Below are 24,509 nucleotides of genomic sequence, written 5' to 3' on the forward strand. Positions count from 1 at the left end.
TTGATTTTAAATGCAAGATTAAACAGAAATTCGAATGACAACTTGATTTCTCAAAGTACCACATTAAGTAGGAGTGCAGTCACTCAAACAGGGTAAAAGTTAGCTTGTTTTGTCTGATATGTCAAAATAACCAAAGATTTTGAATATTTTCACATCAGAATTTCTGTTTTTTTCTGTTCCGTTAAATCACACAAATATTTCTGATAACTCATCTCAAACATGGGGGTGGTTACATAATTTTATCCAATCAAACATGATTCGGGGTGACCAGCTAACATCACCTATCACATAAAACAGCACTAAATCATTGGCTTGTGGGACGAGAAGCTATTTCATGGGAGGTGTGTGTCTGGATGACGTTATATCTGTAAAAGGGCGTGGCTGAGGTCTAATCCAGTCATTTCACACTCATCCTAATCCTGATTTTACAGTGCGGGTGGCAGCTGTTTGCTAGGCCACGTCTACTTTTCAGTGACACAATCAAGTCAGAGGGGCTCAATGCCAATCCCTCTCGTAATTAGACCCCGCCACCATATTCTGTATCCTCTGTCAGTTTCAGAGGATAAAGACACTTTGCTGTGACCTTTGGGAAAATAAGAAATACCAGCAAAATAATACATGAACTTTTCACACGTGCTGTTACCTGCTGTGCATCTGCTTCTGATTCAAATGTGATGAACCAGTTGTCGTTGTAGGCAAATTCACAGTTGATGAACTTGGGTAAGTTGTCCCCTTTAAAAAGAGCCTCAACCTCCTGCAAAACAAACCAGGAGATGAAATTCAGTCATTTTAAAAAATGACACACTTAAACAACCTTTCCAGAAAATAGCAGCTATGCACCAGTTTAAATTACAACATTAAAAGCTAGTGAAAAATTCAGAAACAGTGCAATCTTAGAATTTTACAGGCCCAACATGTGCAGACCTCATGCTTGTTTTTCTTTAAGGCAGAACACAAAAATGGCTGCTTCTGTTTCTTTTCAAACATACATACCTGCTTGACACACCCCAATTAACACACTGGGCAAAAAATGCTTTAAAAAAACAGAAAAATGACGACCCAAAACACAAAATGTCTGGAAATTAACACCGGAAAGTTACGTGCCCCATGAAGGAATTTATTTTCCAGAGAGCTATGAGGTCAATTATCATGTCTGAGTGCTGTTGTAAATAATGAAGTTAGCGCTGAATACTTCATGTGCCTGATTTTTTAAGATGTGCCAGATACGGTTGTTGGTGTTGAATAAATATACTAAATAGTAGCAAAAACAACAGGTTTCCTCCCTTGATTTTGACCTCATCATTGGCTCTGAAGAAAGCTGAAAACAGCTCCTAGAACTGTCACAACTTCATTCTTATGAACAGAACCGTACAGAGTTAGCTGGTAAATGGACCGTGTTTATGAAGCGTTTTTCTAATTTGCCAACCACTGTAAGCGCTTTATGACACGAGCCAGCATTCAGCCATTAAGTGGACGACCTGAGCCACAGTTGGCCCAAAGATGAACACCATTTGAGCATTTGAATGCTATTTTAGTTGAAAAGTAGGTACGCGAGAGTTGTCAAGCTGGAGGGAATAAAAAGATTTAACTGCACATGCAAAAGGTTCAGATGAGAATCTGCAAAAAAATGTGCTTAAAAAGTTGCATCTGCAGCTGCACTTCCACTGATGTTACAGTGATCCCTCGCTATAACACGGTTTACTTTTCACAGTTTTGCTACTTCACGGATTTGCATCGTGCATTGTGTTCTGCATTCTGATTGGCTAAAAAGTCACTCTGCTTTTTCTCTACCTAACCCTATCACTATGTTCTTCTCCCGAACAAACACCTCTGCACCGCGGGCTTCAAAAGAAGAAAACACTGCAGAGCGGAGTCAGGATGCAGGGGCTCAGTTTGAAGAGCAGTGAAATACACCTGAGTCACTATTTGTCCGACTGTACTTTGCATGTTTTTCATAATCATTTTTAATTTTCTCCCGTTTAATCCAATTACTCGGGTCGCGGTGGGCGGTGCTAATCTCCGCAATTTGAAGCCTTCTGTTCACATCGATGATTAAAATTATTATTTGACAGCACAGTACAGAAGTTATTTGTTAGAAAAAAACATTTCTAAAGTACTTTTATTTGTGAAACAAATGCTTGAGCCTGTAAAATGGTTTGTTCTTTCTTTTCAATGTATAATAGAGTATTTAATTGTATAATAATTGTAAAAAAAAAAAAATAAAGGTTTCTACTTCACGGATTTTGCCTATCACGGATTCTTTTTGGAACGTAACCCCAGCGAAAAACAAGGGTATTCTGTATTCTCAATTAGCTGAAATAAACATTAACAGCACTTCCTGCCATGTTCCTATAACGCTGACGCAACATGACACATGTCTGTGAAAAGTGTCCATCACTGAAATAATCATAAACCTGGTGCTTGTTGACCTGCTGGGAGAATCAAACGACTCATCTCGTTGCCACAGCACAGATCAAACACAATGAACGTCCACTGACCTCTACAGGTGTGCTCTCAGGAACCTCTCTGAGGATCACGATGCAGCGGTTCTGATTGGGTCGCACCTTCTCCCCCTTCTCATCCACTTGGACCAATGGCAGAGCTGCAGATCAGAATCACAGAATGAAGCATTCACAGGTTTTGTTGTGTTTACTGGCTTTTTACCTAAATGCCTTGAATACTACTACATGATGCCTAACAGCAGCATTTTGTTCACACCATCTTATCCAACTTTATAAATAAAATCTTGACACTGCTCACATCACTGAGCCACATAGTCACATAGCCATAGAGCCAAACTGAAGCTTCACACCAGATAGCCTTAATTCAAGTAGTAAATTACGTGTGTGTAAATCAAGCACAAGCAGGTAAGACTGATGAATGCACTTTAACAACCTCTCCCGGGAAATCAAGCCCAACTGCATGCTGATTAACATTCACTGTGTTTTCCTCAGCAGGTAAGCAACCGTCATTAAAGTCTGGCTTTACTCTGAGACTCTCGCAGGTGAGTAAAATCATGACGTCGATCATTAATAATAGAAGACAAACACTCAATAGTTTACTGACATCGTAAAATGTCAACGATCAGCTCCACGTCAGTGCTGAGCTTTTTGACGTGGTCCAGGTTGGCCACCGTCACAATTGGCACATATTGGTCGCTGTCCATCTGGGAGATGAGGTACATGTCACTGGCCAGATTCTCCCTGAGAGACAAAGAAGAGGTCGAGGTGATTAGTGACACTTTTAGGGTGCAGCTCAGTGTGCAGACATGAAATTAAACCTTACATCTAATGAACATCGAGCAGCTTGTTTAGGAAATCCGACGGTAACAAATTTGGGAATGTGAACCGGTGCTTTTCTGACCACATGTGAAACTCTAGAACTTCTTAGCTACTTTAGTCTACAGCTGTTGCACACTTGGTTGCTTTTCTTATGTAACTGTGAGCTAAGCAGCTTTCCCAAAGGAAATGCAACGTAGGTGCTCATGGTTTCATTTTCTCTACATGTGTTCTCATCCAGTATTTAATAACCTGACAATGCCTTTCTGCCTGCTCTGCCCTCTTGGCTTTTATCTCCCCTTCATATCTGGTAAATATCATGTTGGTGCTGCTGTAGTTTGGTGAATCTAGCTAACAGTAAAGTAAACTTGATGACTTGTTCTAAGTTGACAGAGGGGAAAAAAAATGTTAAAATTTGTGACTCCCTCCAAATCAGCAGCTGAACTGCCACCACAAAGACATTCAACAGTCTCAAATAAGGCTTTCATTCAGACCACGCCTGACGCCCACACACAGAGAGAGAGAGGGAGAGAGGCAGAGAGACAACCCCCTGGTACACTGACGGCAGAAACATGTAGAATTAGACCAGAGAAATGTAATTTTATGAATTTGTAGGTGGAGATCCTGTTGCAATACACTGCTGATGAACTCATGAATGAGTAGAAAACATAGCGGGTTGACATGTTGTGCTGTTGATGACAGAAAGGTTCGACAGTGTTTCGAGATGGAGAGAGGGGAGAGGGGAGAGGGATTCCACTGACTCAGTCAGTTTAATGATCATTTAAGAGAAGCAATATTTCTTGCTGTGGCTCAATTTAAGTGCTTTTCCTATTAACAAGTGTGAAGCTGCTGCTGAGCGATGACAAAAGCAGATAAAGTCTGAGATTTTAACATGTTTCGCCTGTTGCTGTAATACGTTTGAATTCTTGAACAATCTGAGGTGTAGTAGCATGTTTTTTTCTTTCCTGTGTTGCATCCAAAGAAAAGTACTAGTAATTATAGAGAATGACTGGTGATAGCATAAGTGAATAGCATAGCATTGGCTCACAAGCACAAACCCAGTTGCCAGTCTTGCCTGGTAAATATTCGTGGTACCTCAATATGATGTACTGTAATGTGTGGAATTATTGAGGTAAACTAACCGGGAGAGACAGAACTCCAAGGTCTTCTTCAGGTGCTCCCTCAAGCCCTCCTGGGGATTCTCTTGCTGGGAATCACTGCCTGTTGACAAATGGGGAAAGGTTTAGGTAAAAAAACAGAGCAGCTTAACTAGTCCCTGAGCCTGCAAGCAAAACATTATAACAAACCACTAAAAGGCTCAATTAAATGAACTGAATATAAAGCATGATGTGGACGGGGAAGAGCTGAGCAAACATTTCAAAGATTACTTATGTGTCAACAAAACAGAAGAAAAGGCTCCCGCACACACTTCTCTTCACCTGCAATCAGAGAAAATCCATAACGAGATCTCTCTGAGCTGATGAAGAATCCCTTTGTTGATTCATCACACCACAGTGCTGTGCAGTCCTGAGTGGTGCCTTGCTCAGGGGCGCTGCAGCACTGTACTCAACAACCAGACTGGCACCTCTCCACCTACCAATCTGCCAATATAGAGGTGGACTAGACCATGCTGGATTCGAACCAGCCACCTGCTGGTCCCCAAACCAAGTACTACCCCCAATCACTATAACTACTACCCCTGACTGAAGTGAAGAAGAGAGTGCTGGAGTCTTTTGTACTGTTTTGTTAACCCGTGCCCTTCTCCTGTGCACCTAGCAATCCACAGGGGGGCTTAAGTTTTGCTCTTATAAGGATTCCTTATATGAAAAAGTACAAGAAAAATGGTTTATATGGACACAAAACATGCAGCATGCTTGTTAGTGGTTTAAAAGAAAGTCGACCATTGTGAATTACCTTTGTTTTTTAAGCACATTTACTCATGAAGGGGGAAGTTGACTGAAAATGAATTCAGCTAAAGGACTTAAAACAGAACTTGTTACGATCTCACCATCCTCGTCATAAATGTATGCTAATTAATAATGCTTTAAATTCAATAAAAACATCAGTATTGGTTCTTTTTTTTATTTGTTTGGTTAATAAATCCATTTATGTCTCTCACATTCTAAAGCACAAGTTTCTCAACTTTGTTAGTGTCTTTATTCATTTGCTTCTCGGGGACAATCTGAGCTCATGTCAATCAGCAGAAAAGTGGCCCCTGGATCTGATCATGTAGTGGGGGGGGGGGGACACTTGAAACAACGGGACATGTAGAGGGTTTCATAATATTTCTCTCAGCACTAGACCTCCCTTCAGCTTTGGTGTTGTTATTGACATTCTTTTCAGGCAGCGGGCATTTAGAGATAAATGTCTTGTCACAGATAGTGTCTGGTGCTGGTCACTGAAACTTTAATGCTGTGATAAATAAAACATGAAACAACAAAGAGCTCTTAAGCGGCCACTGAATGCTTCCAGACAATAAATTCTGCTATTTGAGATTGAACACAGCTCTTAACATGATGCAATTTTATTCCAATCATTATGAGCTAAAAAGAAAAATAAAGAGAGATGCTGGCATCACTCAGTAACTGTAACTGTGATTATTCACTTAACCTGCCGAGGAGAGCAAGTAGATACAGTTTGCGTCGCAAAGACCACTTTGATTATCAAAAATTGCTCAAAGCAAAAAAACTCAAATGGATAACCAGCACTGACTTTTAATCAGCCCACAGCCTGCTCCAACAAACAACCAATCACTAACCAGCCCACCTGTGCGCCCTGGTTGCCCAGGCTCAGGGTATTCTGTGTAGGCTGGCTCAGAGCACTCCAGGGTGACGGGGGCCACCGGGGCCGGCTCGGCCAGCATTACTGGTACTGGTGGAGGCTCATCTGGGTCCGTTAGTAGAGGCTCCTTGCAAGCTTTGTCTTCACTGGCTTCATAGCCTGTGACAATGAACATGGGGAGGTGTGATAATTATTAAAGGTGTATCAGGAAGTTTTAATTGCCATTTACATGAAAAGTGGTGCTTTTTAGGAAAAAAGTGCCTCATTACTGAGCCTCGCCTACACATTTATAATGAGCAAAGATGTACTTATGCAATAGAAAAATTCATTCTCATTAATACCTGAAGCTATCTATGGCAGCTGCTCTGGTTTGAACATTTATCCCATTTTTCTGCTTAAGTAAATGCTAGACATGCACCGATTGAACTATAATTGGCAGCATTCACAAACACTTTCGTAACTTCTCCTTAGAATTAAACACTGACCATCAACTAACTTTTGAATTTTCTTCAAACTGCACCAGGTTACCAGACCTTCTCTGTCACTCAAACAAATATCAAAATAAAGTGCTCCACACGCTACTGAACAAACTTTTTTTTTTGTTTAAATAAAATCCAACTGAATATCAACTGCACTATATCCCACATAATCTAACATGTTTTACTTTCCAACAAGAAAACAGGTGCAATCTGACACTGACTCGACCATCACCAGTCATGGCTGGTCTTACTGAAAACTGGCTGATTCTGGTCACTGGCCTTGCTAACTACTACACATTAGTTATCACCACTCAAATAATGTAAACAACTAAAATGAGAGATGGGGCATGGTCAGCACAAACAAATTAAGTTAGAGTAAGATTACATAGTCAGTTATAAAGTCAGCAAAATACATATTACATTTCTACAGCTCTAACGTGCTGCTCTGAGTTAACACAGAAAAATTAACTAATATTTTCTCATTTTACTCCACTGCTTTTTCAATAGCTATTAAGCACCAGTTACTGAAACTCAAGAGTTTAATTGTGAGACATCCGTGAAGGACATGTTTTGCTGACAGGAGCTTAACAACAATAAAAAGCAAAACAGCAAAGAGCAAAGTGTAAGTGACCGAAATGTCTCTCATGACATGAACAGATTGTTGTAGTAACTGAGTTAGTGCTCAAGAATGAACGTTGTTATTGACTTAAATTATGACAACAGGTAGACTTGAAGGAAGTGTTGAGTTTGCAGCATGCAGCATTGTCGACAAATTTGAATGGGAACAGACAGATAAAGAAACATGATAACATATGCTTATGAAACTATTAGAAATAAAGGCCTGTCCGTGATATGAGGTAGTGTCAGATTAAGGTGAGTTTGCTTCTGAAATTGAGATGGGGAGGATTTATGGTGAGGTATCAGGTGATCTTGCTGAAGCATCATTAATATTAAACCAAATTTTAATATTCAAATGGTACATTGATTGTCGTAACCTGTGACTATGGTGTGTAAAATGCTTTGTGTTATGCTACTCTACACAACACATATAGCCAGTTTACTGAAGATTTTGCATTTCCGACTCAAAGCAACACAACATTTGGTGTCCATTTTCTCTGACACACAGGAAGCCATTAATTTGATCTTTTAGACTGGTTTCAAATAAAAAAGAAGACCTCAGTAGCTTGCGTGAGCTGCAACAGTCATCATGGCAGGCCAACAGAAAACGCACTTCACAAACGCTAAATAAAACCTGACATCACAGTGCCGCTCCCACTGTTTGATTGGCAGGTAATCTATGGAAAGTGCAGCGTGTATCACAGCATCAGACTGGTGTTTGCAGGTAGTAAACCTTCAATTACGTGTTCTGTAACTTTCAGACAACAGTGCTTCCCATGCATTGACTTACTTGCAGTGGCCCCTCCCACCTCTCTGCTCATACTCTGAATCAAAACATGATCATGTATGGGAGGAGGGATTGTTGTTGGCTTTTCCCTGCAGTGTCCAAATTCCTGAATACAATCAATCTGTGTTCACAAACTTTTGTCAAAAATGTCAGTATCATGAACACCTCTACACAAATTTGTCCGAAACTGATGCATTCAAATGAACTCTGATAAATTATATGATATATGTTCTTACACTGCTTCGAATAAGTTATTAGCAAGCACGTCAGGAGCTTTGCTAGTGAGGATAGCTGCAGTCAAGCCAGCTGCCGCTTGGATGTTGATGCGTATCTATTCCTGTTGTTACAGTACCAGGGCTGGGAGCAGCCAAAAAGGACTAAACACCTGCAGTTATTTGACACAAAGTGAAGCAGTGGAGCTGTATATATTGTTCAGTTAATCATTTGCCACAGAGTACTTGGCAATTCAAATATTTGCAGTGGAGCACCTTATAGACAGCATTTAGAAATTTAAGAAAGCATGGGTGTGCCTCCTCCTGCATCAACACACCAAACACTGACTACAAACTGAATACCCAAAGTATTGAAGTTCAATCGAGTCTATACATATAAAACCTGTTTACCAGACATAGATTATGACCAATCCTTAGAGAGGGAGGCATTTAAAGGAGAAACTGGAACACATCCCTGAATGGAAAACATATAAGACATACTTAAAAATGATTAATTTACGACTAGATTTGAGAAGATTCTGGACTCCAAGATGTATACTGAGCGCGCTCCAAATTACATTTGCTCTTGAAAAAAAAGGTGATCAAAACAACAGAAAATGAGTATGAATGTTTCAGGAAACACGTGCGAGACCAGTCATGGTAGTGATCTTAAAATGTGGGTAGCTTCCATTTCAAGTGTCTGAATTAAATCCATAAATCCTTCAAGGCACTGAGCAGTAAACAGTAGCTGCGTTTCCATTGCCCCTAGAAATGCCCAAATCCTAAATATCGCAATAAAGAAACGGTAATGGAAACACCTAAATTTCGAAAATCCTCTCAAATATCGCAAAAACATTTTTACGCTCTCATGAGGTGGTTTTTCAGACGTGTCGATATTAAAGTGTATCGCAAAAGTGTAATGGAAAGACTTTTTTCGCATTTACACGTCTCCGAGGTCAGCAGACTCCCCGTTTCGTGGCCGGCCGCATGCAGTCAGATATAACGTCTTGTACAGCGCTGTGTTTGCGATTGTGATGAGTGTGTGCACCTCAGCTATGTGGGAGACACGTGCACGCCATTAACTTTAATATTTACACATAATTGCTGATAGAAAGTGTTTTCAAAGGACACTTCAGTAATTCACAGTCCTGTATTCAGCGGCGTGAGCTGACGCTGTCAGAGCGAGCCTCGCGTAATAACAAAGTGATAAATAATAGGCCATTAAAATCAGTGATCACTCTAAGTCAACAGATCATTTCTTTATTTCCCCTTCAGCATTTGTGCATTCGAGTATGCGCAATCCTACAAGGCCAGGAGCATGCGTGTGCTTTTTCATTATAAGGCTTTGTGTTACGTTTTACCGACGCACAGCACGCACACACATCTCGCGGGACGTCTGAGAATTTACGAGAATTTGGGCTGGTTCGCAAAACACTGTTCAATGGAAACACCTGCAAGTCGCATTTGAAATTTGCCGAAATTTCAGAAATATCGCTTTTATTTTGCGAACAACTGTAATGGAAACGCAGCTACTGTCACCTTAATCACAGCCTAACCACTCGTCTCTAATAGATCTTTATTTGGCAAAAGATAAAAATAAACTCTATCTGAAGGTCCTGGTAGTTCCTACAGATAAGGAGGATGAACCAGCCACTGTAGGTGTTGAGATGTTTCCTTCCCTTAACGCATATTCACAATTAGTCTGTAGTGGTTTAAAAAAAAAAGCATACGACGTAAATGGCCAGACTATATTAAATCTCCAGTTTTCAGCAAGGAATTTTCCACACATGTCCTCACAGACGTAAGAGATGAAATACGGTGGGATGTCAATCTGAGTCAAACTAATCAATAATTTCTGTTTCGCCACCATGTCCTTGTTGCCTCTGCATTGGCTATACTTGGCTGGGCACATTAAAGTGAGTGATTACGGTCATTTGTGTGGAGGGAACGGTGACAGTGGTTGGAATATTCATAGCTCATGCTAAATTGAGTATGAATGATTTAAGAGGTGTCTCGGCATGACGAGAAAAGTGACAAGATGGACAGACTCGGGCTGCATCGAAAACACGGGTTTGAGGAGAGACCAACTGAAATTTCAACAGGCCAACATTATTGGTCGCTCTATGATTATTACAGATATATTGTATTGTTGGCAAATGAGCAGTAAATGCGTTACATTCTAACACTTCACATCCTTTCAATGCCTCAACCCCACCTGACCCTTCAACTTCAAACGTTTTGTTTTTCGAAACTAACTAAAGAACTACTGGCAGTGATCAAGTCCAAGTGACTCTTCCGTTCTTTTCAGTGGTTCAAATCCAACAGATATCTCGACTCACTGTTTCAACTATCACCATCAAAAAGTTATTACACTTCAGCTGCAACTTCAATTCATGCTTCAACCACGCATTACTCTCATACCACTACAACTCGAAGGAATCAACTTGTATAAGAAACTGTTTCCAGTCTTTGACTGCAATTTATAATCACATGTCATGGCATATACATTAGCAGGTATTAACTGCAATTGTGACACATGGGCTGTGTTTAAGACTTCTGTCAGTGTCTAAACTCCACACGGCACTTCCATACTGTTGAAGTGCTTCAAGTTCAGCATTTAAACTACGTTCAGTGCTTAAAATGCAATCAACATTTCAACTACGACATGAAAAATCAAAATTTAAGAAAAAAAAATCATAAGCAAAACAAGTCATTAGAGCTTAATGGATGTTATATAATTGCTCGGCCAAATAATAGATGCTAAAAAGTGGTTAGCATATTCTGTATCCCAAATCATTGGCTGACCTTCTGGGCCAGGGTCGGCTGAACTATCGCAGCCTTCTTTCCATGGCTGCAGGGCAGCAGTTGTGGTGTCAGCACTCCCGCTGGGGTCCAGGCTAAACATGTGGTTGGCCCATGCTTTCGCATTGGGGTTGAGGTCTGAAACCTTGGCGGATTCCTGTGAAAAGAACACACAGCTTGGTCAGAGGTGTTGTTTTATGCATACGGCATCTGCACAACAACAGTAACTTACAGTGAAAATGAAGCAAATATACAAATATTTACAAAGTCATTGTACTCAATGTTTAATCGTGCCAAATGGGAGAAAAATATAAAACTAAATTCATTAATCATTTGCTGTGTATGAGTAATTATGCAACAATGCAGAAAATATTATTACACTCAACAAAAGCTGACAAATTTGCACATTGTTCATTGTACAACTCGCCACTGCAACACAAGAAAACAAGACAAAAAAAAATACAGGGCAGCTGAAAGATCTGACAGTTATATTGTAGTCTGTGACACTCTTACATGTATACTTAGTTGATTCAGTTTCACTCGTTTCAACATTCAAGCTGAAGAGACTTAAGAATAGCGCTTCACGCATTATATACATGCATAACACTTCGTTTAAAGGTCATACTTGCTTTTGTGACTATATAGCCTGTTAGAACCTTTGCCAGGAACCCAGACAGGGGTTTGAATTGACTAACTGGAAAGGGGAATATGGTTTAGCAACCCTTGTGCACGTCTTGCAGAACTATACTTGAATGATAGTTTTGCATCATCAGGAAAACCATTATTGCAAATTTTTCACAAAATAAATAAGTCACTTTAATGTATATTACTGAACAAACCTGAGCGCTACTCCAAGTGATTTGAGGAGCATGAATTTGTCATCAGAATGCTTGAATGGGAGGACTTATTTCCCGTTATCATTATACTAATAGATAAGGCATACCATTCGTGTACAAAAATGTCCCAATTCTAATGAATTTCCTAACTTGAGCAACAGAAATGCTTGAACAGGAACTCATCAATCATGTCAAAAGAATGCCTCATCTGCAAAAAAAAGACTGCTCAGACTACCAACATCTGACAGGAACCACTTCAAACAGTAAAGACACTGGCACAGGCAGACAGAGACCTGGTCCATAAAGTCCTACTGCCTGCTGGACATACTCACAGAATCAAAGCAGCAGTTCAGCATGCATGTCTCACAGGCTAACAGACTGTAACCCAGAGCCGTGGTCAGAGCCAGCGTTTCATTGAAGTCCTGAGGCATAGCGGGCCAGGCACTTCCTGGCGGTGGTGGTATAAGACTCCACTGCATCCAATCCATCATTAACACACATCAGAGTCTAAACATCTCCACAGACAGACAGAGGAAGACTCTCCGTCACACCATGACCTGGGCTCCTTCAAGTGAAGCTGCCACCACCACAGCTCTGTAAGAAGTCCCCATCAAATCACAGCCACTGCCACGCTCTGTCTGGCCCCTGCGATCCAAGCTGCTGGGTTGATTCAACAAATCTGATGACAGCAGTGAGGCTCCGCTGCCCCGGTGGGCTAGGCTGACGTTGCAGAAGCTGACTGGCTGTCTTGCTCCTGTTAAGCAGCCGTCTCTGCTTTTGTTTTGTCACTGTTGCACTGAGTCATTCTCCGGCAAAATACTGGAGCTGAACGGGGAGTGTTGATTTGCACACCTGAGTTCAAACGACGCCTGCTCCAGTGATCCACGTGCTAAATTAACCCTGAGGCATCGCTTAAATTAAATCAGCCCTCTTGAGCCTTGGTTTTAATAGATTATTCTGCTAACGAGCTGAGTTGTTGAGGCAAAAGAAAGACTGGAAAACCTGCATCTTATTAAAGAAGCAGCAAGTTGAGTTAAATATAGAATTAGTCAGAGAAACAAAGGAAAATGGATTAAAAGAACAAAGAGCTGAGGGGTGAGGAGAGAGAGATAAGCCTGACTTGATGCAACATAAGCAGCAACATAGACTGTTCCTGGGTCGTATTTCACAAATGCTGCACTACGAGATTATTCGGGGATGTGTCTGGCCAGACAGACACAAACCTCGCCACTACTAATAATTCAGCCCTGCACTAATGTAAAACTCCCACTCCTGTCCCAGCTGGCTGCCATAGAAACTGTTGCTGACATCACCGGATGTGTACGTTATGGGCACCACTTGACCTTTCCAAATTTTTAAATGTTCCCTTCCTTCACAGAGGAGGAAAAGGTTAGCTGCTTCCCTGATTGCGGATGTATTTTGGGAGGGGACGAGAGGATGTGATTCATCATGAACCGTGGACAGAGACGAGTTATTGTCAGTGTCATCGGAGGGCAGCTGGCGTAGCACTGGGCTTATTGCTCTGCCTCTCTGATGGAGGCGAGCTTACAGACAGAGACAGCAGACATGTAAGAGTCCTTCAGGGGAGAAAACAAAAACAGCTGAATTTGGACTTATCTGTCTGTCTGTCTGCAAACCCGAGGCTCATCTCCCCTCTCTGACAGCTACAGAGCTGAAGGGGACAGTGGGCCAGATGAGTGCTGAGCACTCAGGAGCCAAATGCATCACAACTACTGTAAAATGCTGTGTCCTGAGCGTCACTGCCCACACCATTAGCCTAATATAGCCCTGGCTGAAGTGGTTCAAGGTGATGGAAGTATTTCAAATTCAGTATGAGTAAATGTAAGATAGCATTCAAACCGACTGCCTCCTTTTGTAGAAGTTTACAGACAAAACAGGATGACAAAAGTCCACTGGCAGACAAAGTCATCAACAACCTACATCGCATGTAGATAAGCAATACATCTATAATTAGATTTCTTGTGACAAATGCTTTATAAAACTAGTGACAAAACAAGGCCATTGAGTTTTGAAAACATGCAGCAGTGGCCTTATTCCAGAGCAAATTATTCATGAATTAAAATAGGTCTGGTGCGTTCACTGACGGCCAGTTCCCCTACATGGAGAAACAATCAACTAATCAGAGCTTTGTAGGCAGGATTAAAAACAGGAACATTGTCTTTTCACAAAGCTAGCAAGCCACCTATCAACACTGTGAACAAATCGATGGGAATATGGTGACAAAATTGGCGTCGGGTGCGTGTGAGATCGGTGCAGCTGTACAGGGTGCTTTTCGTTGAAATTACAGAAATTACAACTCTACTGGGTTCCCACAAACAGAAATCAGCTAACACGAACAGACTAAATGAATGAAATTAAATGAAAATCTGATTATCAGGCTACTGCCAGTAGGGCTGGGCAATCATTTATTGTTCATCAACATTGTTGTTATTGTTTTACAAATCTCTGCCTTTCAAATTAATGTTTCCAGGGAAACTGAAGACAAAAACTCTAAAAATAAGTCATAAGGGTTTTTGTTTTAAATGTGTGATGAGTTGAGAAGACCACTGCTGACTTCCATAGATGTGACTAAGTTAGAAATTCAAACAAACAAACCAGTAAAATTTCCCAACATCAAGATTGCGGAGATTCATTGGACTTTGATTTCTTGGCGTGTCAGCATACTGTAAACTTCAACCACTACACATTCTTAAGATCAAAATTGTCACATATATCTAAAACAACAACTAAAAAAAATGTCATGTCTGACTTTCAACACTGCAAATCTTTCTCATTATCTGTGCTGTAAATGAGTTTAACACTCATGTGTCTTGTCATGTAGTGCTTAGACATGCTAGCACTGTGCAATAATTAGCAATGCAAAGTTGCAAGATATCAGCCTGAGCGAACACTAGCAGCTGCATGGGGGGAAGCTGAGCTGTTCTTTAACTGAATGACTAACATATTTTGAGTTTTATCAGAGCTGCACCACTGCCATAATAATGAAACTCTACATTTTGTTTCTACATGAATATTTCTGATTATTTCAGCATTCATTGACAAATTTAAAGTATTTTTATCCCTGCTTTTTGCTGATCTTTAACTCAATTGTGGCTTCACTTTTACAGTCACATTCCATGATGAGGTGAGGATCAGATCCCAGCTGGAGTCCTCCTTTCTTTCCAGCATTTGTCCATAAACTGGTTGATTTTACATGCAGCGCTATAAATAGCTCATGTTCAATTTCTGGTCGGTTTCTAACACATATGTCCAAGGCATATGGTGTATCACCCTGTCTCTATGTGTGTATGCATGTGTGTGAATAAGGAATGAGGTGGAAAACACAACGGTTTGGTAGCACAACATGGCTTGTACTACCGTGGCACCAGTGATTTGGGGCTAAACTAGAAAACAATTACTTACATAAAAGAAATACAATTACATATAACTGGGTCTTTAAGTAATTTTATAATTTTCCAACAAAACACAAAGGTTACAATTAAACACGCTATATGTCTGTAATTTAGTATTTTGCCATTTCTATTTCAAGAAACACTAGGCGCTCTTCGTTAAATGAAATGTTTTAATATTGCCAAGTTAAATGCTCCATAATGAACACCTGTGCCATTTTTAATCATGTTCTACAATGTGGAGTCTGAGCATCACACTCTGCTATATAAATTCTGAGGAAATTACTGACAATTTGTATGTGGGTTGAAGTTTCGATTTTACTCCCTGTCCTCCCACCACATGCAGTTTCAATGCATTGCACATTTTGGAAGTTTACTCAAGATTTTGGCCTGTATTCAGTGTGAAGTATACACATACACATATACATATACATATATATACAGCCACAAGGCAGCATGCAAAGTGACAAATCTTTGTGCAAATAAAATGTGCTTTTACAAAGATTAACTGGAATTAAATGGAAGTTCTTTGCAGAGTTCTTTTGCATTTTATGACTTTAAAAATTGACAAAGACTTTGCTTAGGAGCCCTGACATCCTGAACTGTGTGTATTCAAGCCTGGAAGCAGTATTTTGGTTCTCTGAGTGCTTTTCCCACCACTAATCCCAGCTTGTAATGAGACCTACAGCCTGAAGCATTAACCCACTGGACTGAGTCAGGGGAGTTTGTCCCTTCCCTTTCACTGCTTATCTTCTTTCCAATCTTGAGCATGTGTAAATGACAGTGGAAAAAAGACACCAGGCCCTTTCCACTTCCTTATTCTGGAGCTCTCAGGAAAAATAACTTTTTTTTTTTTGCCTGAAGCCCATGCACTTATTTCTTACCCATTTCCTTATTTCCACATTCTTTCCTATTTGAGGAGCTTGATTGAAACCTATCAGGGAAACATGAAAACATCCCTGTGCTTGCTTTGTGACAGGCACAGTTTTACTGTCTCATTTCAATTTCTTGCTTTTCCTCTAAACTGAAGCAGCAACTGAGTATCCATCACTTTTATACCATCTACATTACTATATTACTACTATATTGCCATCACTTATTGAAAGAGTGTTAAAGTATGAGCAAGAACACCACACTTTACACCTCCACCTGCACCTTCTGTGTACTTAACTTATGTGTACACACATACACTTAACTAAATTATATACATTTTAGTATATTGGCACATTTCATTTTCATTGGTATATTTTATTGTCCATTGGTATATTTTATTCTGTCGGTACATTTCACTGTGTATATTTTATTCTGCTTATATATTTCATTCTGTTTGTACATTTCACTTCCATATTTTATTGTTTATTGTTTAGTATATTTTATTGCCTTAGTATATTTTCATTCTGGTATATTTGTAATTGCTTTTACGAATATTTTTACTGCATGTTTATTTATTTTTATTGTAGTTATCTTAATTCTATTCTTTTTAATCTTCTTATCTTTCTTACCATCTGTTCCTGACATGGGGGTTGCAATGAAAATTTCATTGACAGTAGTGCTGGTGCCAAATGCTGCAAAAGTAAAACTGATTTTCAATCCAAACCAAGAGCCTTGTGAGGCCACCAGCCAGGAAAACCAGCCACCCAGACAGCACGCTAGAACAGTGGCACTAACACTGTCCAGGGAGACAGCATGACACCGCTGGGGCAAGCAATAAGAAACATACGTTTTTAATCTAGTTTACACAGCCACTACAAGTCACCACTCACACTCAGTCTAACCAGCTGTGCCTTTTATTTCAGGAAAGAACCAGAAATCAAAAAAACATTTGGTTAAGCGGCTGGTAGAGGAGGCTAGTTTACTTGTCACAGCCAGAATTTACCACAATTTGGCTGAAGGCTGGTGTAATATCCCACTGTGGTGACCGCATTTAGCCCTGACAGTCTTTGCAAAAGTGTCACATGTGCTACCATCACTCAAACCTGCAGGGTTGAGTAGCACCCTGGCAGAATCATACGCTATACAGACTGTGCAAATGAACTGAGGAGTCTGTGGGGATAGCACACAGGATTATCTACACAGGGAGGTCTGTGAGAGAAAAAAAACACAGGCATAATCACCTTAGTTTTCTTCCCTTACGGCACGCTTTGAACCCTCAGATGTTTTGGCTTCATTTTTACTTGCATTTACAGGATTTTGGCACAGTCACTGCATTTTATAGTTAAACAACTCATATTTGCTTTCAGGGATAGATTTGGGTACTCAGAAATGAAATAATTTGGTATGTCAGCAGTACACTACATGTTAAAGGACTCTTTATGAAAAGTTTCAATTTTCAACAGCAAGGTGTAAAGGTTGTTTTTGCTGCATTCACTACTAGCAGTTGCTATTCACACTGTTACCATGGATGTACACACTATCACCTGGGATATTTTTGACACTGAAAAAGGGTCATCTTTACCATAAACAGTTGTGTATGTCCCTCTCAAGCTATAATAACCGTATAGATTTTCAAAGCACACTTATGACTGCATCAAATGGGTGCTTAGGCTTTAACTGCAACTGGTAATCAACAGTCCTTTGCATTCTTGTGTCTTTTCTAGTAATGTACTGTTCTTACTCCCATAGATGAGCAGCCAAGCATAGATCATGTAATATGGTGATTTACAAATTTCCAGGGCAGATACAACAGTGCAAAATGACTCAGTCACAACTGTGCCTGAACATTGAGACATTTGAAAGTGTCAGTTAATTGAAGTAAAATCCAAAGGATGTGATGACATGCGTGCTTCCTGAGTGCCTCTCCTCTGCTCCCCTACAGCGCCAGCTGTGTGCAGTGCGAGATAACTGTTTTAGAAATGGAGTCTGCTAACATTAACAAAGACTGGCATCCACCACAACACAGTGTCCAACACGAACTCCGAAGTCAGAGCGAACATTAGTGCAAAGCATGTGAAACACATTGTTGTTTTTAACTTGCTAATGCTAGCTAACATTAGAGTGCTTGCAAACATGGACAAATTGCTGGCATGCTGGCATAGCCAAATACTGTCTTGGATGGATAAAGTCAGCTGACTGCGTTCTATTTGCTCAGACAAGTTGTCATACTTCCCTCAAACCTGCAGTCATTATTTACTAAACATACTTTGCTATTAATTATTAAGTTATTAATTATGAGTCTAATGCCAGACAAGGACAGTAGGGGGGTGCATCAGCCACCATCTATGTCATCCCCACCTCCAAAGGCTCAAAAGTCAACCTGACGACAGAGCACTGAGCAGTTGTGAGCTTGTGGTTGTTACAGGCCTACCTTCTAACGGTAGAAGCTTCAAAGCATTCAAGTCAGTCCCGTGTTTTAGCGGGTAAACACTGGTCTCACCTGGCACTTTTTCAGTTTACCTGTCCAGAAATGTAGTGTCAACATTCTCTGTACCTCATAAAATGTTCTAATACAGCCCACTTATGTTGACCCATTTACATCAACTCAACCTCTGAGGACCAAGTGCAGCCACGACTGATGACTGAAACAAGAATGTTTGATCTGTCTGATGAATGATGATGGCTACAGCACTAAACTCTCAGCTCAGAGGAAACGTAAGTCCTGATGTAACCTTCCAAAAATAATAATCACGACAACTCTGCTGGATGTTGTGCTCTCTATTAATACGATTTAAACTATTGACTTGGGTTTAAATGATGGCAAATGTCTGATTAACACTCATGGTGACCTTTTACAAATTCCAGACACACCCATCACAAATAGAGAAGATGGATTAACATTCAAGATGCTTCACGTGTTGCACAATCATTCTCAGTCAATAATGACGTGAGGCCAAAGAATGAAACTGGACTGTCATTTCACCGTCATTTATCTGAAGATAAGACACGTGTGAAAGACTTGACGAGCTAATATGAGACACTACGTGCAAAATTAGTGGTGCAAATTGGTGATGAACCAAAGATGTTCTTTTTTTTTGCCTGAAAATGAAAAAAATGATCAATATATGCAGTGTCCAGGCCCCTTCCCATGATGTGTGCTATATTTTTAAATATGAGCTTTGTTCAAGTGACACATAAATGCATGTAAGTGATATTCAGACCTACTTTGAAGCAGTGCTAACAATAAGAAAAACAGCATCTATTACAATTAAGGCAAAGCAAATCACTACATAAACCATAATATCTACATAATATCTCAGTGATCATTTTAAAATGTCGATAAAATAACATTCCTGACATCAAAATAGTGAGCGAAGCATAAAAAGAATGAAGGGGACAAACATGAGTCAGTATCAGTCCTTCCTCCTGTCCCTGACCTCCTCCCTCTGCTGCTGATGTGATTCACTGCCTGCAGGTACCGCTGGCAGAGGGAGGAGGGCTGCCGTCTAGGCCAGTTACTAAGTTTACAAGAATTGATCAAACTTTTGGATACGTGTCAAACTAAGCTCCTGCTGGTGGATGGGAGATTGTGTGCCAGGTAGATGAAAATCCTTTCTACACTTCATCTGTTTGATCAAGTATTCTCATTGCCGAGCATAGATGTTGTCATCTCGAGTGTTGTTCCACTTCACCAAGTTGACTGCCTTCACCTCTCTGCTGGTTGTCCACTGCAGTCATGACCCGCCCTACTCTGCCTCTGATTGGCTAGCACTTGCTGCCTTCTTTGGTTAGGTTGGTTAGGTTTGTGCATGAGGTGTGAGATTGGTTCAGGTAAGAATATCCGGGTAATCCAATGAGACGCAGAGTAAGGCGGGTCATGCCTTTGCCTTCCTAGGACAAAACAGGGTGTAGTCGATCCACAGCATGACAGAAAATGTGTTGCGTCTACACACAGATGACTTGGATGAGACGTAGACCATTGATAACATCTGAACCACAGTGACATGGTAATACATTAACAAACCACATAGAGGGGAAAGAAAGCAGAGAGTCCAGACTCCAGTCCAGTCCAGAGGGGGTCCTGACCTCTACTAAGAGTCACCAAAGCTTCACGGGGCATTGTGAACCCTTCTTGATTGTAAAGGGTGGAAAAAATATATACATTAGGCCTATATCTCAGCACTTCATTCATTTCTGTGAACAAAACTACAACCCTGCTTCCAAAAGAGTTGAGACACTGTGTAAAATGCAAATAGAAACATAATGTGATAATTTACAAAATAGTGAAACCTCTTATCTAATGAAAATAGCACAAAGACAATAAATGAAACGTTGAAACTAAGGAATACCATTGTTTTTGAAAATTATGACCTCATTTAGATTCTGGGGACATGCTCATATTTAGCACTCTGCTGCATTTTGCCTTGCAGATTGGAGTGGTCCCTTTAGAATCTGCCCTCTATAATAACCTGCCACTGCTGTTTTGTTGCTTGTCTGTTTGGTGGAATAGGACAACACAAAGTTCTGACAGTTTTGTCTGGTAGCTGGTGTTAAGTTCTTCAACTGGTTAATTCAAATCTTTCATTATCAACCTAAATAAGGCCAAAAATGTATAACATTCTCTGCCTACTACAAACATGGACAGTTTCATAGACAACCTGTGGTTAACTGTGGCAGCTAGACCTGTATTATGAGGGAAACACACTAATAGAGGTGTAGACAAAGTGTTAGGGCTCTGCTCTGTTTGGAGGTAATTCTATGTCTAGGTCTTGACAACAAGCTGAACAGCACTCTGTGTTTTGAACTTTTCTTAATGTGGCACATGTCATGAAGCAGCTTTAACCCTTTATGTTAATGTTTCCATTGGTTTACCATCATCAACACAACAGGGTTCTTTCACACTTTTATTCAGTGTTGCTCTTGAGTCTCTTTTGAGTGCTGAAACTATTAGATCAGTCAGTTTCCAGAAAATTAATGGACAATGTTTTTTTTAACTTATGACTAGGTTTTAGTCAAAAACAATTGATGGATCAAGCTTCACAAATGTCTGTCTGGTTTTAGTAATTGTAAATGGAATATTTTGGGAGTTTTGGACTGTTGGTCGGACAAAACAAGCAATTTCAAGTTGTGTACTTTGTCTCTGGAAATGTGATGCATAGTTTTCACTCTTTTCTGACATTTTATACATTGGACGATTTATCAAGAAAATCGTCAGATTTATGAATGATAAAAATTATCATTAGCTGCAGCCTCAAAATAAACCACTTTGAAGAAGGTAGTTGTGTCAAAACCTGCTTTAAAGAGCCACAATTCAATGTGTTGAATAGCAGAGGATTAAAACAAGTGCTCACATCACAGATTTTGTAAAAGAAGGATAGGAACATAAAAAGACCAACAGCCTGTCAACACCATGACAAGCGAGCCATGATGAAGGAGCTGCTAAAACATATCAAAACAGCGATATCCACACACAGGCTAAGTGTGACGACAGTAACTAAAGATCTTATTTTTCAGTCCCAACACTCTTTCTGACACAGGCACAGTTTAAGCTGCACTCTGTTGAGTAGACAGTGCATTATGATGGTATGACAATCATATTTTGACTGCTGCTCTACCGCACACGAGATGTATCTCTCTATTTTCGGTCCTGGCCTTCACGCTGCAACAAGGAACAAACTGTCATGCTAATGATCAATTGTGCTACTATAGACTTATGAAAAGAGAGAAATAAAAACAGGTCATGGTTATTTTGTTACAAGAGTTGCTTCTTTTTCTGCCTTGTGTTTCTTTATGAAACACTTCTCTATTATGCATAATCAGTGTGGGAAATCAGCACTAGTCAAAAGCAGGCTGTGGCTGGTATGATGCTCTATATCAATCAGCCAGGTTGGAGGAGAACTGACGACAACTTGGAGGACTTTTTCTAAAAATCTAAGTGGTTGGCATAAGAACTATGAGACTCCAGCCACTCTGGCTATGATCAACAAAAATGTTCTTATGCTTTGAATTCAAACATAATCGAGTCACATTAATATCTGCTACATCTACTGCCTAAAAATACACTTCACTATTGCCTGTCAGAATGGCACTGTAGGGAACTGAAACTTTCTCTAATGCTGCACTTGTTAAGCACCACTTTATATAGGTTCACCAGCTAAAGGCTACAGATTTTACATGCAAAACAGAAACAAAATCAAAATTGAATGAGTTTCATTATCAACAACCCTCTTTTAATAGATAGATTGGAGAATTATAAATGTAAATACAAAACTGGAAACACCCAGTCGTGACATAAAATTACAACTGGAAAGAATGAGAGTGGGCCGAGCATGATATCAGCCTAATCAATCAGTCAATATGTGGCGGGCAATGCTGATATTGTGGCGGGATATATAGAAATGTATGTATGAGTATGGGACGCACTGTGTTATAAATCAGTGTCTCTGCGGCGCTCTTCAGTGTATACAGGACATCAGGAGGGGCTGCACACTGAGCTGACGATCTTAAAAGTCACAGTAGAACAAAAAAAATAGCCGGCTGGAAATGTTTTAATGTCCAGCCCCTCAGCCAAAAGCCGGTACTTATGAGAAACTCTGGACAACTCTGGACTCTGCTGAATCTACATTTGCATGTAAACTTCAATGCTTAAAAATACTAACCACTAAACATCTGCTGAAGCCACACAGCAAGCCTGTCTATGTAGTGCCAACAGCCAACCACACACACTCAAACGCTCTCCAGTTCCAAGTTTCTAGTACAAATTCAAAGTCCATTTCCAACTGGTCACTTTGAGCTTGATACAGCAACACCAAAAAATCAGCAGTCATTCTGATAACAATCATCCATCCAGCGATTGGCTGCAATAGAAACACACGGCGGACTGAGTGCAAGACACAACAGTGGGCAGCTCAAGTTCCACTCTGTTTGTCTGGTTACAAAAAGCAAAATGTTGATGACTTGACAAATATGCAATTTCCCCCAGAACCTGTATAAACAAATAATTTTTTGCAAGTAATTTTCTCCAACATATTTTTATCTCAGATTTAACAGAACTGCTGCTGCATCCTAGCATACAGAGGAGGGCATTATGATGTATACTGTGAGATAAGACCATTGTGTGGAATGTTGCAAATCCTTGAGTAGTTTAATGGTTATACTGGATTTTTGTAACATTTTTGAATGAATCTCATTTTTCATTTAATTTTAAAACAATTTGTCAATTTACAGAAAAATAATTTAACTATTTTCATTATTTCTTGATTGTTAAAGTCATTTTTTGAAAAAATTGAAAAATAACGTTATTCGATAATGAACAATAATCGTTAGCTGCAGCTAATATAATTTGCTGGATTAGCCGAAGACGCACATTCCTGTCTGGTCATTTTATCCATGAAAAGTTTCTTGATTGATTTTCCATAAACTCTATTGCATTACAATATACAGTAATATAAAAATGATCTACACCGTGATAAGATTCCATCAATATGGCCCACCCATAATGGGAAATGCTCCTGCCCTACAAATCTTTATGTGTTGATAATATTATTCTGATGCATGACAACTTCATTTGTCACTTGCAGAGGAAAATATAAGGTTAGTATAATTAGATTTTTTCTTCAATAGTTTTTGACAACTAAAACATAATCTTCAGAACATTTTGTGGGTTTTCATGGTCACAAGAAAATGGCACAAAAAAAAAGTCAAGATGCATGAAAATTTTCGGGGGGACAAGGACAAGGACAGACAGGACAACTGAAAACCGTGTCTGTGAATGTAAAACTCACCAAATGAGAGTTCTCTTTTGCCTCTTGTACTTGCTGCACCTGTGGTTCAGCTACAACTTTCGTGTCCTGGTCAGAAGTCATGAGCCGTCTGCTTCTTGGCTCCTCAGGGAGAAGTCTCTGTGTCACCAAGTAAGCTACAGGGGGGCAGAGGGGACAAACAAGTTAGATTGAAGAATGGCTGTTTATCACATAACTGTGTCATAATATCAGTTTTTACACGTGTGAGACGAAAAAGGGCAGGGGGCAGTGTCCGATAGTTACTTTATAAAAGCCTTTCCTTAAAAAGAAACAACACAGAACTACCTCCTGACACAACTTATTACACATAGTGTGTTTTTTCATACAAACGTGACTTGTTTTCAATGCCAGTATGTTTCATACGCAGTTTGTATTGAAAGACAATCATAGAGGAAAACACCCAGTCCCCAGAAATTTCTAATTGCTGAGGATTAAAATGCAATAAAGCTGCATGCTTATTTCCACTGAAGTCCTTGTTAGACAGGCGATGGGTTGGATGTGAAGATCTGCAGGTTTGGCAAAACAGGTTAAAATGGAAAAAACAAACATACTATTTAACTATAATTCTACTACAACTGTGAAGAACATTGTATATTGTAGTGAATAAAATGTAAAAAATCAATTTCTGAGG

General features: G+C 39.9%; 1 protein-coding gene across 2 annotated transcripts in view; it reads right to left on the bottom strand.

Moving 5' to 3' along the window:
• Window positions 1-24,509, bottom strand: part of larp4b (La ribonucleoprotein 4B) — a 46,951-nt gene that overhangs the window by 17,005 nt on the left and 5,437 nt on the right. For both annotated transcript variants that reach the window (XM_041948568.1, XM_041948567.1), the window contains exons 2-8: window positions 23,861-23,994; window positions 10,961-11,114; window positions 6,045-6,218; window positions 4,421-4,499; window positions 3,067-3,203; window positions 2,499-2,602; window positions 644-754 (exon numbers count right to left, since the gene is read on the bottom strand). In XM_041948568.1, the coding sequence (XP_041804502.1) occupies window positions 644-754; window positions 2,499-2,602; window positions 3,067-3,203; window positions 4,421-4,499; window positions 6,045-6,218; window positions 10,961-11,114; window positions 23,861-23,941 (840 nt within the window). In that variant the 5' untranslated portion in view covers window positions 23,942-23,994. The remainder of the gene's footprint in view (window positions 1-643; window positions 755-2,498; window positions 2,603-3,066; window positions 3,204-4,420; window positions 4,500-6,044; window positions 6,219-10,960; window positions 11,115-23,860; window positions 23,995-24,509) is intronic.

This window comes from Chelmon rostratus, chromosome 12 (genome assembly GCF_017976325.1).
Source record: "Chelmon rostratus isolate fCheRos1 chromosome 12, fCheRos1.pri, whole genome shotgun sequence".
Lineage (NCBI taxonomy): Eukaryota > Metazoa > Chordata > Actinopteri > Chaetodontiformes > Chaetodontidae > Chelmon > Chelmon rostratus.